A 20296-nucleotide genomic window follows, 5' to 3' on the forward strand; every position below is an offset into this window, starting at 1 on the left:
TCTTTTCCTTAATTTCAAGAATTATGTGACAGTTTTAATGTCCCGCGGAGTGCCCATTTTCGATATCTTCAACTGCGACATGCGGTCCTGGCACAATTTGGCTCTCTTGATGTGATCCCTGCATTTTCTGATGTGGAGTTGCTCCTGGGTACCACTGACCTCTCTAAGCTGTTAACACAAGCGTGTGCTCTGCTTCAGTCTGTGGGGTCTGATCCCTTTGTGTTAGCCATCCAAAAATGGGTTGAGAATATACCGGACCTCTCGGAGGAACAGTGGAAGGAGGTTTCTGACACGTATTACCCTACGGTGATTAATGCTCGAGATATGCTTATCCAATCTAGATTTATATTTCGTTTGTATTACACTCCGGCTAAGCTCTTTCCTGTAGGGGTTTCCTCCTCTGATATCTTTTTTCATTGCCAGGTTGATAGAGAGTCATTCTTGCATGCTGTATGGAGTTGTCCGTGTGTGGTTCCCTTCTGGAGAGCGGTAATGCAGTTTCTGGCAGGTGATCTGGAATCCCCTCTCGTCTTCACCCCTTCAGTTTGTTTGTTATGTCTAATTAATGATTTGGAGTCAAGCTCCCATCGGTGCCTCCTCATATGCTTTTTGCTGTTTTGTGCCCGTAAGGGGAAGGAGAGATATCTTTCCATGTCATTACCACTACCTATGTCCCGTTGGTTTAACTTGGTTAATAAATGTGTTCCATTGTATAGAACCCTTTTTATTAGCCGTAGGTGCCAAAAATTTTTTGACAAAGTCTGGCTGCCCTGGTTGAGTTGGTTGTCCCCTCTGATCGTGTAAGTTCTCCTCAGTAAAGGTGTTTACTATCTTATCCTCAAATGGTGGTTTAGGGTTCCTGCGAGTGTTTGCGTGGTGTGTGTGTGAGTGTGTATGTTTGTCGGTGTGTTGGGCAGATTCATCTGGGGTCTTCATGATTGCCCTGGCTCTATCTGCTGCACTTATCTGATATTATCCTTTTGATGGTTGTGACGGACCTTTTGTAGAGATCTCTGGAGTGTCTCATTTGTACAGTGTTTTTACTTGTTATTTAAAATTTATAAATAAATACTTTCAAAAAAGAAAAAACACCTGAATTGCTGGCACGATACACCAAATTATACGTAGTCCAATTATCACAGATATCTTTATTCGAAAGCCAATGACATAACACGTTTCAGGATTTTGGAAATACCTTCATCAGATGAAATGGCATATATGATCGTTACATAGAATACACACCTAGATACATAAAAGTTGGCACCACCCAAAGAACGGTCCTCCGGTGTGCCATCTTTATATGTATTTATGTTGGCAAGCCCTACGCCAATTTCTGCAAGGCTGCACCACCTACCTGATGCATACATAGTGGTTGTGTTTATATACAAAACCACATAAGGTGAGGTAGCTACATACTGTCTATGAGAAGCTCTGCTCTCCCCCCCCCCCCCCCATTTAGACTGTATGACACAGACAGACAGATGTGTGAGCAGAGAGCACTGTGGTCAGATGGGAAAGAAGTACACAACTTCCTCTGGAGCATACAGCATCTGATAAGTACTAGAAGGGTTAAGAATTTTAAATAGAAGTAATTTACAAATCTGTATAACTTTCTGGCACCAGTTGTTTTGAAAACATTTTTTTTCCCACTGGAGTACCCCTTTAATTCCAGACAGCCCCTTAAGTATTTGAAACATTACATACTGACCATGCCTTTAACTCCCTCTGGAAAGAGGAATCTGTTGTATATTGAATTGACTGTGTCATCTGGAAGGACCTCACACTCTTTCTGCAGGAGAATGTCACCTGTATCCAGCCCATCATCAGCCCAGAAAATAGTGAAGCCGCCTTTCTTATCCCCCTGCATCAGGGTCCTGCAAGAGAAAAGTTTTGTGAAAAGGAAAGGTAAAGAAAGAGGCTGGTTGGATACTTGGGCCCTTATATCACAACTATACCTGGGCCTTCCCCCTTACTGACAATGACTACCCATGGAGCCATACTGATGAAAAGATAAATAAACATACAACCTATATGCAGGAAATAATATAATCCTCTGATATGAGATAGCTATGCCCAACATTACTGCATCCGTGCACAACCATCTTACAATCTTGCTTTCCAATGTGTCTAGATGGACTAAGGATTCCAGTGAGTTGCTGCCCAGGAGCAGAATTCTGAATGCAGCTCCTGATTTAACTAGCATTATTATAAGCCAAAGTTAGACAAAGTATCTATAGTTACTCAACACTAAATGTAAACCTGACCTAATCAATGGGATATGAAATTTTATGTCCCAATACTAACCAGTTAATGGCGGAGGCTCCCCGGTGTCGAGGCAAAATGGAAGGATGATATATAATAGAGCCATGTTTAGGAGCATCAATGACTTCCATAGGGATGAACTGAGAGCAAAAGGGAAGAACATTTAGCTCAGCCCCCACTGATTTGTATTGTTCCACCACTTCTGGCAGAGCTTGACCTTTAACTCTCCAGCGTGGGAATTTGAAGACACGTACACCATCTTTCTCTGCTTCTGCTCCTGCATGTACAAGGAAGGAAATGGATATGCTTCATTTGACTGGTCTCCGTGACTGTGTGTGTGTTAAAAGGACAACACATGTTAAGGGACCTCACCTATGTAAGGGTACATGGGATCACATCCTAGTAGTAGGAAGTAGTGTAAACTTTTAGGAAAATAAGGCCATAATCGTTAACTTACCCTAGATCTCCAATGGCTAATGAATGCCTTATAGCAGGCTACTACCATTACATCAAATGGAACTTATTACACTAGAATCTCCCAATAGTAGACATTGTCAACTATCGAGAAATGTCCCCAATAGGGGGGGAAAAAAAGGCTAAAAAATCGTTCTAAATGGCCGAATACTGTAATAACTCCAGAGTGTAGTTACCTATAACATAAAAGCAATATCAAAAGCAATATTACAGTAGAATCTCCCAGTGCTGTTTAATCACCCTTTATCACCCCCCCCTGTACCATTTCATCCCCCTGTGCCATCTTATTCTCATTCTTGATCCTTACAATGTCACTTAATTCTTCCCCCCTTGAACCCCCTGTGCGAAATTTCACCCCCCTTATCCCATGCCACATCACTTCCCCTTGACCCCCCCGTACTATGTCATGCCCCCTTTATTAGACTCTGAAAATTCATCACCCCCTCTTTACCACCCCCTGTGCCATTTCATCCTCCCCTTTATCCTCTGTGCCATTTCATCCTTCCCCTGTGCCATTTCATCCTCCCCTGACCAGCAGTGACGAGTGACGCCCCTGACGCCCCAGTGCCCGCAGCCGCCGCTCTCTGTGGCTGCTCTCAGTAAGTGGACGTCAAACCCGCTGAGAGCCCCTGCACCTGAGCCTGCTGGCCAGATAAGAAGAACAATGGGAAAGACGGAAGGGGAAAAGTGATGTGGTACAAGGGGTAAAGGGGATGATTTGGCACAGGGGGAATAAAGTGACATGGGGATAAAGGGGGAATGAAATGGCACAGGAGGAGAAGAAATGGAACATGTGGGATAAAGGGGGGGGAGTTGAAATCGCAAAGGAGGTGGTAAAGAGGAGGTGATAAATGTGCACAGACGGTAATAAAAGGGGGGAATGAAATGGCACATGGGGAATCAGAGGGGGGGGGGGCGATTTATGTGGCCGGTGGATTTTTAAACAGCGGTCTTCTGCTTCTGTGCTGGGACTGCTGTAGGGGGGGTGGGGTGCAGTGGGAGCTAGGGCCCCTTACTGGGGTATTGGCTGTACCCCCCTGATGGCGGCCCTGTGTACAAGATAGGGCTGGCACATGAGCCTGGTTGTCCCCTATTGAGAGTGTTTTTTTCCCCCTATTGTAGTATTTTGTCCCCTATTGGAGTGTTTTTTCCCTTTAGTATTTAGTTCCCTATTAGGAGTATCCACATCCGCTATTGGAGTCTCCCTTATTCGGAGGGTGCAAATACATTAAGTCTCATGGCATTCTGCCGGGGAATTAAAAATGTCCACTTTTAGGAGGTGTCCCCTTTTGGGAAGAGTCCGATAAGGGAGAATTTACTGCAATAATTCATCTTAGCTATGTTTATTTGGAAAACAAAGCACATACTTTTAATTATGTGGATGATAATAAAGCACGTACCTAGTGGATCTGGTTTGCCTTCTGCCTTATCAGGAATAGTGAATACTCCTACCACTTGGTGTCCTTCCTTTACAAGCTCCTTATATACTTCTTTTCCAAAAAGGCTTTGCCCAATGACTGCTATCCGCATGACTGAAGCTGGTGTGATAGACTGAAGAACATAAATTACAGGAAATAAGTATTATCAGGGGATTGACGCATTTTACTTTACACACAGTGTTCATGGTAACACTCATCCCCTGTGAATGTCTATACACAGTAACTGTATACATGAACTCACCGTAAGAGACACATATAAAAGACAGAGGCACGGCTTAAAATTTAGATCTTGTTTCCACAAACCAGGCACAGGTGAAGATCAATCATCACTAAGAAGAACGTTGGGGTACATTTACCACTACAAATGCACCAGAATTCTGGTACAAGGTGCCCACATGTATTATGGTTTACACCACATCCAATAAGTGGGGAAGGGAGGGGGGGGGGGGGACTTTGGTAAAAGGGAGCTTGCATGTATACCGTGGTGGGCTCATTGGGGGAGATTATGATAGTGTCTATGTTTGATCTGTTTCCCTGAAGTATTAATCATTTTTTTTTTTGTAGAACTCAAAAGCATAGTTCTCTGTCCTTTAAAAAAGAAAAAAAAAAGGTTTTTGTTCTGTAAAATGTATATTTTAGAGAAACAGAACCACTGTAATCACTAGTTAATGTCAATGCCCATTTAGAAATGTAACACTTTGCCCTCATTTACTATTGCAAACCCGACATGTCTTGTTGGGTTTCTGCGCCAGATTCTGGCGTACTGCGCCAGAAATTCTGTCTGCGCCTGAATTTGCGCCAGAGTTGAAAAAAAAAAAAAAAAGACTAACTCTCCCTTTTACTAAGGAAACACAGAAAAGGGGCATGGTCATATGGGGAAAGGGGTGTGGTCACCGAAAAGGGGCGTGTTCCTGACATTTTCACAAAAAAACTACATATTTTCTAAGGTTTTCACAGAAAATCTGGTGGATTTCAGCTGAGGAAAACCCGACAGATCAGAGCGTGTGTAAAAAAAATAAAAAAAATAAAAAAAAAAGCAAAATGCAGGGAGAGTGGAAAATGTAGGGAAACCTTAGTAAATACTGTGGAAAAAATAATTGTAGGGTAATAAAACCCACAAAAAAGCCTACACTCCACTCTTAGTAAATCAGGACGACTGCATTTTGAGGATCTTTTTGTTGCTCAAAATTACAGCAAATACCATGCAGTTTGCAATTTACCAGTTTTTGGGGGCCATAAACAGCCATAACGGGACAAAAAGGTGGAAAAAGTACCTTGCCATTAATCTTACAAGCATTATAATTACGGTCAAAAAATTAAACTACATGTGTGTTTTCCCATTGGATATCAAAACTGCTGTTTCTTGGACATTTTATGAGGTGAAAAATTGACATTTACCGTATATACTCGAGTATAAGCCGAGTTTTTCAGCACGATTTTTCGTGCTGAAAACGCCCCCCTCGGCTTATACTCGAGTGAACTCTCCGCCTATCAATCCCTTCTCAGTGGTCTTCAACCTGCAGACCTCCAGATGTTGCAAAACTACAACTCCCAGCATGCCCGGACAGCCATCGGCTGTCCGGGCATGCTGGGAGTTGTAGTTTAGAAACATCTGGAGGTCTGCAGGTTGAAGACCACTGATGAAGGGATTGACAGGCGGTGATGATGAAAGGGGGGATGATGACGGGGGTGATGATGACAGGGGTGTTAATGACGGGGGTCTGGCTGATGACAGGGGGGATGATGACATGGGGGAATGATGTATTTCCCACCCTAGGCTTATGGTCGAGTCAATAACTTTTCCTGGGTTTTTGGGGTGAAATTAGGGGCCTCGGCTTATATTCGGGTCGGCTTATACTCGAGTATATACGGTAACATCTAAAAAAAAAAGGTCCCAACTACGGTCCTCACCGTGATTGTGCTATAGATGTGGGGCAAAGATTTAGGGTATGTGCACATGGGCAAAAACGTTTTTTGCACTTGTATAATGTTTAAATCATTGGGTCTAAAAAAGAAAAACTAAAAACTATTCTAGACTTGTTATTTATAACTCAAGCTCAAAATATGGATACATTTTCCATGAATGTCCAGCAGAAAAAAAAATTGTGCCATGCTATTTGAAGGCAGGTATATACAGTTGACCACTACGTGATCATAGGAACCCTAGCTTGCCATCCACTAATTATTAAAAACATAACTCAACCTACTGGTCTCATCAGTATATTTAGAAAAATTCTAAACATATGCTACTGTATGTAAAATTGCGTGTATTAATTTGTTTTGGCTGCAGTCCGCAATTAAATTCTGGGGACCTATCAGATTATTTTAAAACTTAACACATCGCCCTCCCCTGACGTTTCACCACATCAGTGGCTTTATCTAGGGCTATAGCGCAAATGGCCACTTGCCCTTTAGCCGTTGATAAAGCCACTGATTGTGATGAAACGTCGGGGGAGAGCGATGTGTAAGTTGTGTTTTAAAATCATCTGCTAGGTCTCCACTTGGCTCTCACGCCCCCTCCCATAGGCATGAAAGGAGGAGGGGTGGCGTGGCATCTAGAGGGGGGCGTGGCGTGACATCACGACCACGGCCACCCGAACCTAATGTTCTGAACATATTGTTCAGAACGCCGGGTGTCTGCACGGAGATCACAGGGGTTCCAGCGGCAGGACCCCAGTGATCAGACATCTTATCATCTATCTTTTGGATAGGGGAAAAGATGCCTAGCAATAAAGTACCCCTTTAAGAACTGATGCAGTAGGTGACCATGGCTCGGTCAATAAGGATACATGTGGCCCAGATCCTGCCTGAATTGGGCAGCAAGAGGGAACCCTAAAGCTGTGTTCACATATTACAGTGTTGCTGCAGTAATATTGTAAGTTTTGCAGTAATTTTTCAAAAACAGGGTTAAATGATTTAAGTAACTGCACTAAAAACCACATGCACCATAGCTACATGTGTGAACACAGCTTAAGCAGTCGTCCAGAAATAAATGATCAGCAAATAGCAACTGTCAGCTTTAAGAGATCCAATGAGACATCTGGAGACATCTCTTATAAATGTCAAGCTTCTAGCTGCTCTATAGAAACCGTACAGACTGTTGATAAGGTGGAATGCCGAAAAGTTAAAAAAAAAAAAATTTAAAAAAAATGTGTCACCTCAACAGGAAACTCGTAAATATACCACTGTAAAGACGATGGAATTATCTGCCTTGGTAATCTCTACTAGAAAGATACGTGTCCTGTGTAACAAACATCAAAGAAACTGCTCCTTTCCACCAGGACATAAAGAGACACAGTAACAGTAAGGCTATGTTCACACTACGGAATGTCTGAACGGAAAATCTCTGTGTGGACATTCCACAGACTGTGGGCTCCAGCATAATATGCTGGCTCTAGGACCGCACAGGAATGCGCCGTCTCATAGACAGTGCGGTGTCCGCAAAAAAAATTAACAGGTTCATTTTTTTCTGCGGACACGGAAAACGGAATTTCTGTACCGGAAACATCTAGCACTGAAATTCTGCCATGTGCACAGCGCAGCAGAATCCCTTTGAATTCAGCTGAATTTCTGTGCGGACATTCTAAGCGGAATTCCGCATGGAAATTCCAATGCATGAAAATAGCCTTAAATGAAGAAACAAAATAAATGTATGTGCCTTGCCTGCACCTGAGAATTTGTACTCTCCAAATAAGTCTAGGGCTGAATGGCGACTTTGGGTCACAAGTAGCTGCAACCATGATCCGACAGCCACAAGAAATCTATCCTGGATCAGTTACTTGTGACTGTCGAGTTGTAATCACAGCCACTTGCAACACGACCGCATTTAACCACATTAGCAGCAATGCATCATGATCAATGCTCAAAGTCACTTTCTAGCCCTACCCTTAGGCCAGATTCACACGGTATATTCCATTGCAGTAGAGACCCATTGATTTCAATGGGATTCTGCTGCACTGTTTACACGCCAGAATTTCCGCGTCATATATTTAAACCGTTCAATGTTTCTGCCGATTCCACTCAAAAATGCAATGTCGTCCATTTCCAATGCCGCCGAATGAAGCAAATGTGCGGAATATCCGCCCGTACATTTTGCACATTTTAGGCTGTGTGAACATGGCCTTAGGCTACTCAGAGCAAATGCTGCAGAATTTCTACACTCAAATCCACAGTAGAAAATCTGCACTTTTGATAAAAGAAAAACATTTGATGCAGATTTGTGGCAGACTCTCCACTGTGGATTTTCATGACAGATTATACAAATTAAACGACAAAAATGTGTTGAAGAATCAGCACTTGTGGATTTTGCTGCAGAATGGCAGCATTTTCGCAGCACATCCACAAAGCTATGGATTTATTGCTAGGACTCTCTACCCTCTTAATGCAGCACTGCATGAGAATGACACATGATGTGAATCTTTTATGATCTTACACAAGTATCACAGTTATAAGTGTGTGGTTTCGGACGCTGTCTCGTTTGTACCAATCAGGACAGAGGTTTCTCTTAACCTGCTGAGGAGCTTGTCCAATCAGCGATCAGCATGTAGCTACACCCTCCACGGTAACTCTGGTTCAATGACCCTGACATTGCAGCCTAGTTTTTGTTACTGTAAAAATCTATGAATCACACATACAAATAGTGTCAAATGACTTGGACCTTTAAAGGAGGACTCCGACTATAGGAAAAGCACAAAAGCAAAATGACAAATCTTTAAAAGCTTCAAATATTTTAGTCTAATTATTTGGTACCTAAATAGCAATGACTATACAAGCACATAATATTGGGGGAGATTAAAACCTGTCCAGAGGAAAAGTTGCCCATAGCAACCAATCAGATTGCTTCTTTCATTCTTCAGAGGCCTTTTCAAAAATGAAAGAAGAAATTTGATTGGTTGCTATGGACAACTCAGCAACTTTTCCTCTGGACAGGTTTTGATAAATTTCCCCCATAGGGGCATAGGTAGTATGTAAGGTTCATTTGCCCACTAGGTGAGATTTGTAAAAACTTGTGTAAAGGATGAGTGGTGCAGTTGCCCATAGCAACCAGTCAGATCGCTTCTTTCATTTTTAAAAAGGCCTCTGAAAAACTTTCTTAAAGGGGTACTCCGGTGCTTAGACATCTTATCCCCTATCCAAAGGATAGGGGATAAGATGCCTGATCACGGGGGTCCCGCCACTGGGGACCCCCATGATCTTGCACGCAGCACCCTGTTTATAATTAGTCCCCGGAGCACACAGCTGTCATTCCCCCTCCGATAGGCTTGCATTGAAGGGCGGAGCGTGAGGTCACATGGGGCGGAGGCGTGACGTCACACGCTGCTGGCCCTGTGGTCGCCAGTAATCAGACCCGAACTGAACACGCTCCGGGGACTGGTTATAAACGGGGTGCCGCGTGCAAGATCACGGGGGTCTCCAGCGGCGGGACTCCCGTGATCAGGCATCTTATACCCTATCCTTTGGATAGGGGATGAGATGTCTAAGCACCGGAGTACCCCTTTAATTCAACTGTTACACCATTGATTATCAGCACTGCCTTGACTGTCCTGTGTGTGTTTTGGCAGCCCCTGACTGGTGACCTTTAATGACTGAACATATCTTATTCACTTGTTACTTGCAGAGCTACAGAAGGCTAAGAAGAGGAACATGCACCTCCAAAAAGCATATAAAGCCTAATGACAGTAAAATAAAAAAGGTGTGAACCTTTCTAATAGACTTTGAATTCTGAATCCTCTCCATGTGCAAGATTTTTGCTTGCTGTCTGTGAATGGAAACCTTTTTGTTTGACATATAGGGGGCCACAAACCAGTAAAAAATTAAAAAAAAATAATACATCTTAAGGGTAGGGTCACACAACGGATGACCCGATGGTTACCCGACCCATTGTGGGCCTCCGGCTGTTGTTCCAAAGGATTTGAAGCTGTAGATTTAAATGTAAACTAAAAGACTGGACACAATTCTGCAGCTTCAAATTCTGGGCATCAAATACGTGCAGGAAATTGTACGTGTGAATACACCCTAAAGGTGCGTTCACACGCTATTACTAGCAGCGGTTTGCCTGCCTGCTGCGGGAATCCCACTGCGAGTTACTCTACCATTGATTTAAATGGGTCCACAGACAGTCCGCAATAGTGTCAGATTTGCAGACTGTCCGCGGACCCATTCAAATGAATGGTAGCATAACTCACAGTGGGTTTTCCGCAGCGTGAAACCCGTTGCTAGTTACTAGCGTGTGAACGCACCCTAAAGCTGGGAATTTGTCACAGTTGCATCAAGTCTATACCATTCTGTGCCAAATAAGCACCTTTGCGGCGCAACTATCTCTCCTGCCCTGATATTTTAGCATTTACCTAAACTATCAGGGCATGCTGGGAATTGTAATTTTGTAACAGCTGGAGGCACCCAGTTTGGGAAACACTCAGATTGTTAACATTTGTGTCTGGAGTCTACTACAATAATGCTGCAATTGTATCCAGTCTACACAATCATCTGCAATTTTGGATTCTATGCACTGATACATTGTAACGAACAATGTGGGTCTGATGTGTTTAGCTAACAAAGGGTTGTCTAGATTACATATGTTCTTCTTTACTGTCAACAAGTATAGAACATTCAGAAGAGCGAGGAACGGCTACAAAGAATATACATAAATAAAAGTATATATATATTTATATAAATAAAATAAACTTCACTATACAATGGCAACAGTTCATTTAGATAAAACTGGAAATCTTTATTACACTAGGGGAAGACTAAAGCCCACTTAATAGAAGCCCCATAGGATTAGGCAGGTAACCCCCCCCCCCCTCTCGTCTCCACAGACCTTACCTGGAGACAGGACACAGCTAAAAGTTCTGACAAGCTATGCTTCACAGTGCAGTGTTTGGAGCTATGTTTTTAGAGGCAGTAGGTGGAGAAGCAGAGGAGGAGTCTTGCAGTGGGACAAGATCCAGGGATGTTGTACTGGTAATTACTGTAACACACAGGGCAGTTGCATGAAGAGGTCAGTGAGGAATACTTCATATTCACCACTGTGCAAGAAAGTCTAGAGATAGTAAAAAGTATAAAAATATAGTTGTAGTACTGCTTCTGAACACAAGGGGGTACCCTAACCAGTTCTTAGCCCCCAAAGATAGCCTTATGTGACCCCAGTCCTTGATTAGTTGAACTTTATCTGGTATATCTTGTTCATAAAATGTATTTTTTATGTTTAACCCCTGGGATTATTGTTGTGTAATATCCAGAAATTACTTGAACTGTCCACTAGATGGCACAAGCAAATGAACTGAGCAGTGACTGAAGCTGGGGAAGTTAAGAGTTTCATGGACGTTGTGAGTGTGAGTGAGAGAGAGAGAACACATCTGCTTGTCTCAGGAACTTTCCAAAGCATTAGAGGTTTGCTATGGGGATTTGCTCCTACTCTTCACAGTTCCTGAGACAAGCAGGTGTCAGCAGAGAGCACTGTTGTCAGACAGAAAATAACAACTCAACTTCAGCAGCTGATGACTACTGGAAGGATTAAGATTTTTCTGTTTAACTTTCTGAAGCCAGGGGACATTTATATATATATAAAAGTTTTTTTCCGGAATACCCCTTTAACCCCTTAAGGACTGAGCCCTTTTTCACCTTAAGGACTCAGACATTTTTTGCAATTCTGACCACTGTCACTTTAAACATTTATAACTCTGGAATGCTTTTAGTTATCAATCTGATTCCGAGATAGTTTTTTCGTGACATATTCTACTTTAACTTAGTGGTAAAATTTTGTGGTAACTTGCATCCTTTCTTGGTGAAAAATCCCAAAATTTGATGAAAAATTTGAAAATTTTGCATTTTTCTAACTTTGAAGCTCTCTGCTTGTAAGGAAAATGGATATTCAAAATAAATTTTTTTTTATTCACATATACAATATGTCTACTTTATATTTGCATCATAAAATTGATGAGTTTTTACTCTTGGAAGACACCAGAGGGCTTCAAAGTTCCGCAGCAATTTTCCAATTTTTCACAAAATTTTGAAACTCGCTTTTTTTCAGGGACCAGTTCAGGTTTGAAGTGGATTTGAAGGGCCTTCATATTAGAAATACCCCATAAATGACCCCATTATAAAAACTGCACCCCCCAAAGTATTCAAAATGACATTCAGTCAGCGTTTTAACCCTTTAGGTGTTTCACAGGAATAGCAGCAAAGTGAAGGAGAAAATTCACAATCTTCATTTTTTACACTCGCATGTTTTTGTAGGCCCAATTTTTGAATTTTTGCAAGGGGTAAAAAGGAGAAAATTTTTACTTGTATTTGAAACCCAATTTCTCTCGAGTAAGCACATACCTCATATGTCTATGTTAATTGTTCGGCGGGCGCAGTAGAGGGCTCAGAAGGGAAGGAGCGACAAATGGTTTTTGGGGGGCATGTCACATTTAGGAAGCCCCTATGGTGCCAGAACAGCAAAAAAAAAACACATGGCATACCATTTTGGAAACTAGACCCCTCGGGGAACATAACAAGGGGTAAAGTAAACCTTAATACCCCACAGGTGGTTCACAACTTTTGCATACGTAAAAAAAAAAAAAAAAATTCCCTAAAATGCTTGGTTTCCCAAAAGTTTTACATTTTTAAAAAGGGTAATAGCAGAAAATACCCCCCAAAATTTGAAGCCCAATTTCTCCCGATTCAGAAAACACCCCATATGGGGGTGAAAACTGCTCTGCTGGCGCACTACAGGTCTCAGAAGAGAAGGAGTCACATTTGGCTTTTTTGAAGGAAATTTTGCTCTGGGGGCATGCCGCATTTAGGAAGCCCCTATGGTGCCAGGACAGCAAAAAACCCCAGATGGCATACCATTTTGCAAACTAGACCCCTTGGGGAACGTAAAAAGGGGTAAAGTGAACCTTAATACCCCAAAGGGGTTTCACAACTTTTGCATATGTAAAAAAAAAAAAATTTACCTAAAATGCTTGGTTTCCCCAAAAATTTACATTTTTACAAAGGGTTAAAGCAGAAAATACCCCCCAAAATTTGAAGCCCAATTTCTCCCGATTCAGAAAACACCCCATATGGGGGTGAAAAGTGCTCCGCTGGCGCACTACAGGTCTCAGAAGAGAAGGAGTCACATTTGGCTTTTTTGAAGGAAATTTTGCTCTGGGGGCATGCCGCATTTAGGAAGCCCCTATGGTGCCAGGACAGCAAAAAACCCCACATGGCATACCATTTTGGAAACTAGACCCCTTGGGGAACGTAACAAGGGGTAAAGTGAACCTTAATACCCCACAGGGGTTTCACAACTTTTGCATATGTAAAAAAAAAAAAAATTTACCTAAAATGCTTGGTTTCCCAAAAAATTTACATTTTTACAAAGGGTTAAAGCAGAAAATACCCCCCAAAATTTGAAGCCCAATTTCTCCCGATTCAGAAAACGCCCCATATGGGGGTGAAAAGTGCTCTGCTGGCGCACTACAGGTCTCAGAAGAGAAGGAGTCACATTTGGCTTTTTGAAAGCAAATTTTGCTCTGGGGGCATGCCGCATTTAGGAAGCCCCTATGGTGCCAGGACAGCAAAAAAAAAAAAAAAAACATGGCATATCATTTTGAAAACTAGACCCCTCGGGGAACGTAACAAGGGGTTAAGTGAACCTTAATACCCCACAGGTGTTTCACGACTTTTGCATATGTAAAAAAAATAATTTTTTTTTTACCTAAAATGCCTCTTTTCACAAAAATTTTACATTTTTAAAAAGGGTAAAAGCAGAAAATACCCCCCAAAATTTGTAACACAATTTCTCCCGAGTACGGCGATACCCCATATGTGACCCTAAACTGCTGCCTTGAAATACGACAGGGCTCCAAAGTGAGAGCGCCATGCGCATTTGAGGCCTAAATTAGGGATTGCATAGGGGAGGATATAGGGGTATTCTACGCCAGTGATTCCCAAACAGGGTGCCTCCAGCTGTTGTAAAACTCCCAGCATGCCTGGACAGTCAGTGGCTATCTGGCAATACTGGGAGTAGTTGTTTTGCAACAGCTGGAGGCTCCGTTTTGGAAACAGTGGCGTACCAGAAGTTTTTCATTTTTATTGGGGAGGGGGGCTGTGTAGGGGTATGTGTATTTGTAGTGATTTTTACTTTTTATTTTATTGTGTGTTAGTGTAGTGTAGTGTTTTTAGGGTACAGTCACATGGGCGGGGGTTCACAGTAGTTTCACGCTGGCAGTTTGAGCCGCAGCTCAAACTTGCAGCCGGATACTTACTGTAATCCTCCGCCCATGTGAGTGTACCCTGTACGCTCACATGGGGGGGGGGGGGGGGAACGTCCAGCTGTTGCAAAACTACAACTCCCAGCATGTACGGTCTATCAGTGCATGCTGGGAGTTGTAGTTTTGCAACCGCTGGAGGCTCCGTTTTGGAAACAGTGGCGTACCAGATGTTTTTCATTTTTATTGGGGAGGGGAGGGGGGTTGTATAGGGGTATGTGTATACGTAGTGTTTTTTACTTTTTATTGTGTGTTAGTGTAGTGTTTTTAGGGTACAGTCACACGGGCGGGGGTTCACAGTAGTTTCTCGCTGGCAGTTTGAGCTGCGGCAGAAATTTTGCCGCACCTCAAACTTGCAGCTGGATACTTACTGTAATCCTCCGCCCATGTGAGTGTACCCTGTACGTTCACATTGGGGGGGGGGGGAACATCCAGCTGTTGCAAAACTACAACTCCCAGCATGTACGGTCTATCAGTGTACGCTGGGAGTTGTAGTTTTGCAACAGCTGGAGGCACACTGGTTGTGAAACACAGAGTTTGGTAACAAACTCAGTGTTTTGCAACCAGTGTGCCTTCAGCTGTTGCAAAAGCTACAACCCCCAGCATGTACGGACAGCGGAAGGGCATGCTGGGTGTTGTAGTTATGCAACAGCTGGAGGCATACTACTTTGGCTGGGGATGCTGGGTACTGTAGTTATGCAACAGCTGGAGACACACTGGTTTGCTACATAACTCAGTGTGCCTTCAGCTGTTGTAAAACTACAACTCCCAGCAGTCACCGACAGCCAACGGGCATGCTGGGAGTTGTAGTTATGCAACTAGCAGATGCACTACTACAACTCCCAGCATGCACTTTAGCTGTTGGTGCAAGCTGGGAGTTGTAGTTACACAACAGCTGAAGGTACACTTTTCCATAGAAAAAATGTGCCTCCAGCTGTTGCAAAACTACAAGTCCCAGCATGCCCATAAGGGCATGCTGGGAGTTGTGGTGGTCTGCCTCCTGCTGTTGCATAACTACAGCTCCCAGCATGCCCTTTTTGCATGCTGGGAGCTGTTGCTAAGCAACAGCAGGAGGCTGTCACTCACCTCCAACGATCCTCGCCGCACAGGTCAGTCCCTCGTCATCTCCGCCGCGGCCGTCGCTCCTGGGGCCCCGATCCCAACATTGACGCCGGGGATCGGGGTCCCCAGCACCCGGGGTGCACGTCCCGCACCCGCTCACGTCCTCCGGAAGAGGGGCGGAGCGGGTTGCGGGAGTGCCACCCGCAGCAGGCGCCCTGATTGGTCGGCCGGTAATCCGGCCGACGAATCAGGGCGATCGTGAGGTGGCACCAGTGCCACCTCACCCCTGCAGGCTCTGGCTGTTCTGGCCTAACAGCCTGTAATTCCGGGTCACCGGGTCACTGGAGACCCGATTGACCCGGAATCTGCCGCAGATCGCTGGACTGAATTGTCCAGCGATCTGCGGCCATCGCCGACATGGGGGGGCATAATGACCCCCCTGGGCGATATGCCCCGATGCCTGCTGAACGATTTCAGCAGGCATCGGGCACCGGCTCCCCTCCGGCTAGCGGCGGGGGGCCGGGATTTGACAGGACGTACTCAAACGTCCTGAGTCCTTAAGGACTCGGAAAAGGGGACGTTTGTGTACGTCCTGCGTCCTTAAGGGGTTAAGCTCCTTAGTCTGCTCCTAAAGACCCCCCTCTGTCTCCTCGCTGTCGCCTTTTTGAAGATGCTGCTGAACTGCAACATCTGTGGCATACCTCCAGCACTGAGACCGTGGCATGGAGTGTAGTCTAGAAGTCAATGCCGCCTTCTTGTCCTCGGCGCCTCCAGTGACAAGAACCTATGGTCCTCACTTTGCCGGAGCCCCCTTTCTGGTCAGAAGTTCCAATCTTTATCCTACGTGCAGTGACAGATCTTCCTGGTACTGGGAGGACGGCCATCACTAAGGTCTGTGATCTGTTCCTTCTCCCCTGCAGTAAGGCTCATAGGTTAACACTACATTCAGGTGCTGTCTCCTTTTGGTCCTTCTTACTGTTAACCCTCTCCTGGTCCCCTTATCCGTTTTTTTTTATCCGATTAATTGAATCAATAATTGCAGCTCTAATCAATAATGAGATGTTTCACAAATATACATCACATAAAACTTCTTGCCGTCACTGAATTTCTGTATACCTGGTTTAGGATATGAAGAATCTGCATTTATTACTATACGGTTATATTACTTTTCTTTTTGCTGAACTGCAGTTACTCATTTACAGATGGTGTGATCACACAAGGACAGCTCTCCATTATCTAGAGTATATATTTTTCTTGGAGTTTATTATGAAGTTTTGGCAAATAAAGACTCAACACAATGATTCTGCAACTTTTCAAAATATTGGAGTCTAGTCATGTATTTCTTGCATTTATAACTGAACAGGGTTGGTCTGGCCAACCAGAGGATCAACCCAACTACTGACCCTATAATAGAGCCTAATCACTGAATTGCCCTTAAGGTACAGTGTTGGCCCACCAATGGTGAGATAGGGAAGATATCTCATCCAACAAGAAGAAGGAGTGTAATACATCACTCCACTAGGAGGCCGATCTCCCAATACAACTACTGTATGTGGCAGTGAGCCCCAAACATGTCACTTGTATCAGCCAAACTGACCCACATGAACATATCCAAATACATCTATGAGATACCCTCATCTATGAGGGTCACATTCTATACAATATCACACTATCTGTGGGTAAGGCACAGGACAACCCTGCATTATGGGAGAGTCAGAGATTGTGTTCATATGTTATAAACATGTTTTTTCTTATATAAAGTCAAGGTTGTCTGTTCACCTAGAACATTGACACGGAAAAACAGCACAGAAATAGCCACAAGATAATACCTGCTTCTGTAGGGTAAAGATAGAAGATTGTTGTTAACCTGCCAGGCCCAAAGGTCATTCACAACAGGAAAAAGAAAAAACTGCAAGGTCATTCACTGTCAGCAAGACAAAAGACAAACATGCCTTAACTACCTATGGACTGCCATCACGGATGATGTGCCCAGTGTGTCTCAGGTTCAGATTCTTCTTCAGTTTCTTACACACAGTAATAAGTTAAGTGAGTAGTCCAATCCTGAAAAACTAATCCCTTATCCTAAGGATAGGGGGATTAGTTTCAGATCACGGGGGGGGGGGGGGGGGGGGGGGTCCAACCGCTGGGGCCTCCTGCGATCTCTTGTACGGGGCCCCAGCAGCCCGCAGTAAGGGGGTGTGTTGACCACCACACAAAGCAGCGTCTGACAGGTCCCCTCAATACAACTCTATGGCAGAGCCGGAGCGCTGCCTTCGACAATCTCTGGCTCTCCCATAGCGCTATATTGAGGGGGTGTGTCAGCTGCCGCTTCGTACGGTGGTCAACATGTCCTCTTCCCACGGCCCCCGTACAGGAGATTGCAGGGGGCCCCAGCGATCAGACCCCCTGCGATCTGAAACATATCCACTATCCTTAGGATAGGGCATACATTTTTCAGGACTGGACTACCCCTTTAAGATAGCACCAACCAGAGATTTTGTGAGGCCTTAAAAGGGGTAATCCCAAAGGATTGGCGATAAGATGTCTGATCGTGGGGGATTCTGCCGCTGGGGCCCCCCGCGATCTCCGGGCCGGTGACGGGATGTTCGGAACATAGAAGCGTGAAGCTTCTGTGTTCGTGATGTCACGTCACGCCCGCTCCAATCATGTCTATGGCAGGGGGTGTGATGGCTAGTACATAGCCGTCACATTTCCTCCCATAGACATGAATGTGCGGGGGGCATGATGGCTGTGGTCATCCATCATCCGGCATAGAGCGGACGTAGCTCCATGCACTGGAACTTCAGGCTATAGAAAATATTGCACTTGATAATTCCCAGAGATTCAGCTTATTGAGAAGGAGAGAGAATTTTTGGATCTTTAAACTCCGTACTCTTGTACCGTCTGGTTTGAATGAGTTGGTGGAGACTGCCTTGTGATATTGCCACATTCAGCGGTTATAACATCTTAATAGCTTTATTTTTCTATTAATTCTTTTTTTTAAATCTTTTAGACATGGGTATATGATTGTGGAGACATACTGGATGGGGACGCCTTTTGTCTAAGTTTTTATCATCACATTTTGTTAGTAGCTGTCACAGCGTTGACTCCTTATTTATACTATTTTATTATTAAGATCCAGGATTAATTTTATTAGTATTTTAATATACATTTATTTTGTGTATTTATATATATCAATTAATTTTTTATGTAATCATGTACTGTTTATAGGGATCATCGCATTTTTTATTAATTATTTTTTATCAATTAATTTATTCTGGCGTGTTAAATAATTTATTATGTGTGTTCAGTTAGTAACGCCCGATATGGACATCCTAAGGCGTTTTATGTTTATATATATATATATATTTTTTTTTAATTCCCACCCTTTAACATGGGATATTGTGGATTACTTGTATCTCTTGCCTTCATTTCATTTATTTATTTTTGTATTTACTTTACCTTTTTCTTCAATAGATGGTGTTGTTCCCTATGTTGTTTACTCACTATGTTGGGCGCTCCGCTGCAAGCCGCGCCCCGTGGACTGTGATTGGTTGTTTTCCGTTCAGAGATGTCTGCTTGGCAACGCGTCCGTGGATACTCCTGTCACTGCTATGTCGGCGCACGCTGCGAGTGGAGTGCCTTACAATAGACCGATGCCATTGTTTATGTTTATTTTCAGCCACATGGCTATGTTGTTTACTTCGTCAGAGCTCCCGCAACTGAGCCTCGTTTTGGACAATCACTACCGGGATGTGTTTGTCACATTGCCGATTCCACCCATGTTATATCACTTAGTACTGTTCATATTGATGTTATATTATTATCATAATCGAACGCACACCTGTATGTTTTAGACAATTATTTTCTGCTGTTTCTACATGTAAATTAAGTTTTTTGTAAGTGGACTGGATGTGATATCACATTCAGCCCACCCCTTCCTGACCTGTACCTCCTCCACCTTGCCATTATATAAAGGGTGCTTGTTGTAGCAGCACCTAGATCATCTGAGGAAGGGGAATTTACCCCGAAATGCGTTATGATCCTTTTGTTGTTTTGTGTTCAATAAAATTGCTTGATTAAGAACACTTACCTGAATCCTGTGTATACCTGGATAGAGCAGCGCCTGGATCCATTGGGCTTTTTTCTCACAAGTATTCCAGTTTCTACAGGGCGTTGACACGCTCCTGTGACCATCAGGCTCGGCAGCTCATCCAACTCTATCTGGTACCCCAATCAAGGGGTGAGATGCGCAATTCTTCTACTTTAAGGTGAGCGGCCACCCTGACTTAAGTCCTGGGTGTACATTCAGCATACTTTTTGGTTCCCTCACCTGCCAAGGGTAATACACAAGGCTCTGCCTCCCAGTTATCTTTTTTGTCTTTATTTCTCCATGCACTGGAGGACAGGGGTGCCACATCGGAGATCGCGAGGGTCCCAGTACCGACCACCCACGATCAGACATCTTATCCTCTTTCCTTTGGATAGGGGAAAAGATGTCTAGTGGTGGAGAACCCCTTTAAGCAAAACCAGAACATGTCTCTAAGTAATTTGCACAGTATTTCTCAGCATAACTCTACATAATAGAGTCCGGCACTAAGTAATATCACTATACAAGGGCCAAACATTCCTTCCACATCATAATTACACATACTGTATCTGCTGAAAAGACCAATATAACCAATATTACCCCCATACAATACCCCCAGACATTAGTATACTATAGTAGCTCTGCAGCCCATAGAAGGGGCTGCAGAGCTACTATAGAATAGAATATATTATAGATTAATGTATGCAGAATAACTTTACAATTGCATG

At 43.6% G+C, this 20296-nt stretch overlaps 1 protein-coding gene across 5 annotated transcripts in view; it reads right to left on the reverse strand.

Moving 5' to 3' along the window:
• ALDH1L1 (aldehyde dehydrogenase 1 family member L1) overlaps window positions 1-20296 on the reverse strand; it is a 111298-nt gene that overhangs the window by 34194 nt on the left and 56808 nt on the right. For 2 of the 5 annotated variants that reach the window (XM_056524893.1, XM_056524894.1), the window contains exons 2-4: window positions 4137-4287; window positions 2305-2539; window positions 1709-1874 (exon numbers count right to left, since the gene is read on the reverse strand). In XM_056524893.1, the coding sequence (XP_056380868.1) occupies window positions 1709-1874; window positions 2305-2539; window positions 4137-4287 (552 nt within the window). Of the gene's footprint in view, window positions 1-1708; window positions 1875-2304; window positions 2540-4136; window positions 4288-7333; window positions 7454-8924; window positions 8995-11000; window positions 11325-20296 lie in introns of those variants that run through there. The other 3 variants (XM_056524895.1, XM_056524897.1, XM_056524896.1) reach the window with 3 other exon arrangements.

The sequence above is a fragment of the Hyla sarda genome, chromosome 6 (genome assembly GCF_029499605.1).
Source record: "Hyla sarda isolate aHylSar1 chromosome 6, aHylSar1.hap1, whole genome shotgun sequence".
NCBI lineage: Eukaryota > Metazoa > Chordata > Amphibia > Anura > Hylidae > Hyla > Hyla sarda.